This window comes from Empidonax traillii, unplaced genomic scaffold (genome assembly GCF_003031625.1).
Source record: "Empidonax traillii isolate 1590-97213 ecotype Southwest subspecies unplaced genomic scaffold, ASM303162v1 scaffold1511:size131785, whole genome shotgun sequence".
NCBI lineage: Eukaryota > Metazoa > Chordata > Aves > Passeriformes > Tyrannidae > Empidonax > Empidonax traillii.
In genome coordinates, this window is record NW_020956704.1 from 50,282 (window position 1) to 56,532 (window position 6,251).

General features: G+C 47.9%; 1 protein-coding gene across 1 annotated transcript; it reads right to left on the bottom strand.

Annotated features, from left to right (window-relative positions):
* On the bottom strand, nucleotides 1-3,735 carry VCPKMT (valosin containing protein lysine methyltransferase). Its single transcript, XM_027907649.1, has 6 exons — nucleotides 3,435-3,735; nucleotides 3,201-3,311; nucleotides 2,676-2,748; nucleotides 1,624-1,743; nucleotides 553-657; nucleotides 1-321 (listed from the first exon to the last, which is right to left on the bottom strand). Exons 1-6 carry the CDS (start codon nucleotides 3,644-3,646, stop codon nucleotides 307-309), a joined length of 636 nt encoding a protein of 211 aa, XP_027763450.1. The 5' UTR covers nucleotides 3,647-3,735; the 3' UTR covers nucleotides 1-306.
* Between the last annotated feature and the right edge of the window lie 2,516 nt (nucleotides 3,736-6,251).

Consider the following 6,251-nt stretch of genomic DNA (forward strand, 5'->3'; position numbering starts at 1 on the left):
GTGCCCTCGGATCTGCTCGGCCCCAACGAGCAGCTGCCCAGCAGAGGTACCGGAATGCACATCCTGGGCTGCTCCAGGTGAAGCTCCAGCCCCATTTCCTGCCTCCCTGGGCCCGCAGGCACGGCCAGCCCACATCTGTCCCGCCGGAGATCTCAGCTGCTGAGCCCACCCCCGGAGCCTTGTGCCGAGTCCACCAGGGAGAAGCCGTTTGGTGCACGGGAGACAGTCCCTCTGTGGTGTTATCCCACCCCCTTCTCCCTCTTCTCCGGAGCTCTGGCCAGAGGACACGTCCTGCGGTCAAAGGCCTCACGATGGAAAATTCTGCGAAGAGATTTTTTTACAAAAATGTTGGATTTGTAAGCCCTGAGCCCACGTGCTGTGTCAGCACAATATGCAGAGTATCTTCTTTATGCTTCATTAATTAACCCCCAAACAATCGAACCAGCCCTGGCAGGTGCTGAGCGCCACGGTGCCAAAAACATGGGACAAGGTGGTCTTTAAGGCCCCTTCCAATCCCAACCATCCTGGGATTCTGGGGTTCTCCGGACCCACCGTTTGCTTCCTGTGGATGTTCATGATGTGGATGTCTTCGCTGCGATATTCCTCGTCGTGCTTCTCCAGGGGAATTTTTTCCAGCTCGAAGTCTGTCTGAAGCAGCTGGTTATCCAAGAAGACACAGAATGATCCCTGCAACCACCCAAGCTGTTTTTCCCACCCAGTGCAGCACATTCACCCTTGGTTTAACCGCTCCAGCACCGATTCAGAGCTACGACACCTTGTAACACTCCAGAAAAATCTATGTAAGCTTGTGACAAAACATTCCAGGGGGGATTTAAAAGATGTGTGGATGTGGCAGTTGGGGACATGGGTTAGTGGTGGCCTTGACAGTGCTGGGGGAATGACTGGACTTGATGATCTCAGAGGGCTTTTCCAACCTTAACAATTCCGTGATTCCGAGATTTTGCTTCCCCCAACCCTCTGAAGGGCTCAGCCAAACCACAGCACCTGCCTCTGGCTGCCAACCCTCTCAGGTAGAAGAGAGGATAAAAACAGGCTAAACCACCCCACCATCGGCTCTGGGACGCGCTCAGATTAGCTGGGCTGCACCTAGCAAGCCAAGGAAGGAAATAAATCACAAAAAAAGAAGGAGAAACCAGCCAGAAAACACCCACACACACTGTGTTTGCTGTGGGAGTGGCACCTCAGCAGAGCTGAGCCCAGCCCTCCTCACAGCCAGGGCCCCACAGGAGCGAGAGGCACAGCTAATTATGGAACAAGTGCTTTTAGTAACACATACAAATCACCCCAGAATTCTCACCTTTCCCCTTTTATTGTATCATTATTATTATTACTGCTACTACTGTATATAACAGCCATCACAGGTGCAGAGTTAAATCTGCACTGACCATCGTCCGAAACCTGGGAGGGATCCAGGCCTTCCCTGGGTTTCTTTGGCTGCACACACATCACAGTTGCAACAATTAATTAAATCACCCCAGCACAGGACAACAATTTGTCCATCACTCAGAAGAGAGCGTTGAGTTCCCGGGTGAAACCCTGTGTTTCCCCCCTGCTTTCAGTGAAAAGGCCTAAAAGAAAAATGTGCTAAAAACCCCCACTTACTTCGAAGTATTTCCTCTCGATTTCAGGGTTCTTGCCCATGGTTCTTTGCTCGTAGCAGCACAGGACACACGTGTCAGGGCCAGTGAGGTCCTTCAGCGTCTTCAGCAACGGCTCCAGCGACTGCCCAAAAGAGGTTAAACGTTTCCCACTTGGATTTCAAGTTCATTTCCCTGGTATGATCCCCTCTGGCTAAAGCCTTCACCCAAGGGAGAAATTCCCAGCTCTGCTTTGCAAGGGAGTTATTTTTAGCCCTTTAACTGGGACGAGAAGAACAAGGGGGCAAAGCTGGGAAGCAGAGGAGAAAGGGAGACTGCACAGGGGAAGAGTTTCACAGACTGGCCAAGGAAACCCAACCAGAACCAAAGCCAAGACCATCCCACACTGCTGAGCAGGCACTTCCTTGAGGGACAGAAGCATTTCCCAACGTGTTTCAAAAGTGAGAGTTTTCTCAATTATTCTCGGGATACGGCTCAGATCCAGACCACCACGTGTGGAAATGGGACCAACATGCCAGGGGCTGGGAAAAACACTGCAAGGGCACTGGGACATGGGGTTCTTCAGGTCATTTCCCTTTTCCTGCAGCTTCTCTTGGCTCTCCATGTCCATCCTACAGAACTCCAGCTGAGGACACGGGTCAGACTACAACAACCACGAAGCTGGAGCATGATTTCTACTCTTGCCTTCCCAAGGGAAGCTTGAGGAGAACCCAAACCCAGCAGATGTGGTGCTTTTGCATTTCATTTACCAATGATTTCAACAGTTCACAATGTTTTTGCTTCATACTTCATTACATATGTAAAAAAAAAAAAAAGGAGGGGGGAGGAATAAACATTAAATTTGTGTGTTTTTTTCAACACAAAGTCCCTGGTTGAAACTCAAATGGCCCTGAATCTATTAAAAATGACTTTTCCATTCTTGTGCTTTGTATTCCTCTAAATCACAGGGACCAAGACACACATTATTTGTTTCAACACTTCTCATACTAAACACACTGAATCCACCCCCCTCTCCCAAGGAACCTTTCCTCAGGGGTTTTGCAAAGTCCTCTTTACCTCCTCATAGTAAATGCAATCAGCCATGAGTATATAATCAGGGGGAGGCTGAAATTCTGTTACATCTTCTCCCCTAAAAAGAACAAACAAACAAAAAACCAAAAAAAGGTGAAAACAAGCAACAACACATACAACTGAAGGACTGAGTATAAAATTAACTATCTTTTCATATTAAGAATCCCTTAAATGCTCTGATGTTTAGCAACTAACAAAGCCAGTGCAGAATTACAGAAACACAGAATACAAAACAAATAGAAACATGGTTTGGGTTGGGACCATCCAGTTCTAAACCCCTGCCATGGGGAGGGACACCTTCCACTAGCCCAGGCTGCTCCAAGCCCCGTCCAACCTGGCCTTGGACACTTCCAGGGATGCAGGGGCAGCCACAGCTTCTCTGGGCAACCTGTGCCAGGGCCTGCCCACCCTCCCAGGGAAGAATTTTTTCCCAGTGTCTAATCTAAATCAACTCTCTTTCAATTCTAGCCCCGTTAAAGCCGAACAGAGACATTAAAGGCTCATACAAACCATTTCAGTACCTTGGCTCGGACTGACCCTGTGACCAGGTGCTTGTTGTTCTCTATATTCACCCTCAACAGCTCCTGCAGCTCCTCGAGGTCTGTGACCGTCACGTTCGCCCTGTAACACAGACACAAGGGTTAGGGAACAACAAAAGGGCACCGGGCCGCCAGCAGCGTTTAAAAGAGGCGTTTAAAGGCCCGTGAAGACCCCGAGGGAGGTGTCGGCGCGGCTCCCCCTCACCCCAGCGTGGCTGCCATGATGCCGACGGCGCCGGTGCCCGCGCCCAGCTCCAGGACGTGGCGGCGGGCCAGGGGACAAGCGCCGGTCTCCAGGAACTTGGCGAGGACCAGCGCGGCGTCCCACACCACGGAGCCCACCCCTCCGGCCGCCCGCTGCTCCAGCCGCAGGGCCGGCCCGGCCCGCCGCTCCAGCTCCCGCACGAAGCCCGCCATGGCGGCGGCTCTGAGGCGGCGCGGCCCCTCCTCATCCTCCTCCTCCTCCTCCTCCTGAGGGGGGAAATGGCGGGCGGGAACCGCGCCCTCCCCTCAGCGCGCCCACACAGCGAGGGATCTCTCTTTATATCGCTTTATACTTTTCTATGTCAGTTTTTGTCGGAAAGAGGGGATTTAAACCCGCGAAATAGATAAAGGGATGGCGGGCAGGCTCTGGAGTGGGAGGTCCGCGTGTTAGAAAAGTAAATTAAAAAGTTTAGGGGCCTGACAGGCTTCGGCAGGGCGGAGTGACTGCGTTTCCAAGGGTGTATTCAGGCTTGTGGTGGGAAATTGTAAATCTGGGGAAAAAAACAAAACAAAACAAAACATAAAAAATGGTTTCTTTCGTCCTTCTGGATTTTTCATCTGCTTAGTGGTGCCACAGCGCCCAAATTATTCTTGCTCCAGAGAGCAGACAAAAGTGCCGAAATTCTGGAACTCAAAATAGTATCACTGAAAACAACCACAAAGATGTTTCTTTTCGTATTAAATGCCTTCATATTCCATCTGTTTATCTGTGCCTTTCCCCACACAAGCCAACTTCAAACCCAAACTTCACATTTTTCCCCTCCAGCATTTTTTTTTGTTGTTGTTCTTTTTACCTATCCCTCTAATTACGAAACAACTGAAATGTTAATTTATCGCTCCCTTGGCATTCCTTGAACCGCGCTGGTGGGAATCTGACTGTGTTTGACCACTTCCATGGCCATGCTATGTTATATTTTCCTGTGGGATATTGAAAATGTTTTCTGGCATAAGCACTTTTACAGGAAGGCATAAAGCTATTCTAAAATTTGGGGGAGAATTTTTTCCTCTTCCACAACACACCAAGGTCTTAAAAAAATATTTTTCTCACTCTTTAGCACAAGTTGCTGGTGAGGAATTCAAAGGAGTTAATGCAGAGAACCAGATAAATTTTACTTGGTTGAGGCATCATCTGTTTCCTACCTGCACTCCTAGTCCCAAATCTCAAATTTGGGACTTGTGAGCCTTATTTTTTCAAAATGAAGCAGCTCTCCTATTAAAAGTTGCAGGAATAGATGCCTTCTCTTCTTCCTCAGGAAAGGAATGTGAAGGGGATGGGACAAAACCGTCCAAGAGACAGATAGCAAAATGCGTCTTTCCCAGGAGAAAACAGTGGGATTCCTGGGGTGGCCCTGTGCAGGGCCAGGATTTGGACCTGATGATCCTGGTGGGTCCCTTCTAACTCAGGATGTTTCTCTCCTCTCCTTTTCCAGAGGGAACAGCCAAGACAGTGGGAACAATATAGGTAGGATGATGAGAACCTGGAATGTGACTTGGAAGCCTGGGATGGGCCCAGTTGCAAAGCTAAAGCTGAGACCAGCAGTGTGGAAAACTGGGGTGTTTGGTATTGTCCAAAATGCAATTCCCAACCTTGTCCTTACAAGGAACACGCACCGCTCAAGCTCTTAAAAATTAAGACTGGAGTGATTTATTAATCTTGTTAAGAACTCTGATACAAAGCACAGTAAAAGGCCACAGACCAGTAAATAAAATGTGGCTTCTGAAGGCCACTTTGTAAATGCTGCTACAGTACTACCAGGAAAACAGACTCACTCTCACACCAGTTCAAACGTGGCGTCCGACTGGCAAAGAAAAGTTCCATTCGCTTATCAGTTCAAAAAGTTTAATAAAGCTTTTAAGTGTTTGCTGGTTTAAATGCTACCAACTCCCAAAACGGATTCACGATTAAGTTAAAGTGTAGATCTACAGAAAAGTTGTTAGGTTTGGAAGGCAAGACTGTTCCTAAGCCAGAGGAAACGATTCTGGCCGGATACGATCGCAAGGAGTAGCAACTGCATTATAGGCCTCAAAGTCAACTTCAATTTATACAGGTGATTAGAATATATGTAAATATACAATATAAACAATTGTACAGACACAGGCATAGCTTTGTTCTCCACAACAGTAGATAAAACTCTTTAGCTTAAGACACCTTCGCCTACCGAAACAAAAAGGCACATCTGAACAGGATGTACTCGGGATCCTTCCCGATATCCCAGGCGGGTACTCCTTGTTCATCTTTCCTCCAAGTAACCAAGGCCAACCGAATATTTTGGTATTTAGATTTCAACCCAGTTTTCATCTTCAGCAGCAGCTCAATGGCGATTAAGACACGGCATGAAAATATCCCAGAACAGGAGCTGTCACTCAGGAACCTCCAGGCTTAGCCAGAGGTTTCAAAGCGGTGACACTTTTATATCCTCATGTTGTTGAGCATCCCACCGTTGGGTTTTTTAATTAAAAAAAAGGCCACTAGTAGTGCTCAAATTTTTTTTGGAAAAAAAAAAAAAAAATTCCACAGACGCACCTTTTTTTTTTTTTTTTTTTTTGGCTCAGTGCAATTCAGTGATGTCAGTTTAAAAATCGTTTAGTGTAGTTTACAGTGCAAAAGGTCTCTTATTTTTGTGTCCTGGCAGAACTGTCGGCACTGAGGGTGTGAACCAAGGCAACACTGCTGCTCACCTGAGGGTAACCCTGCCCAGCCACACGGGCTGGAGTGAGTGTGTAATCTGAATTTTTTCCAATTTAAACCTTTTTTTTT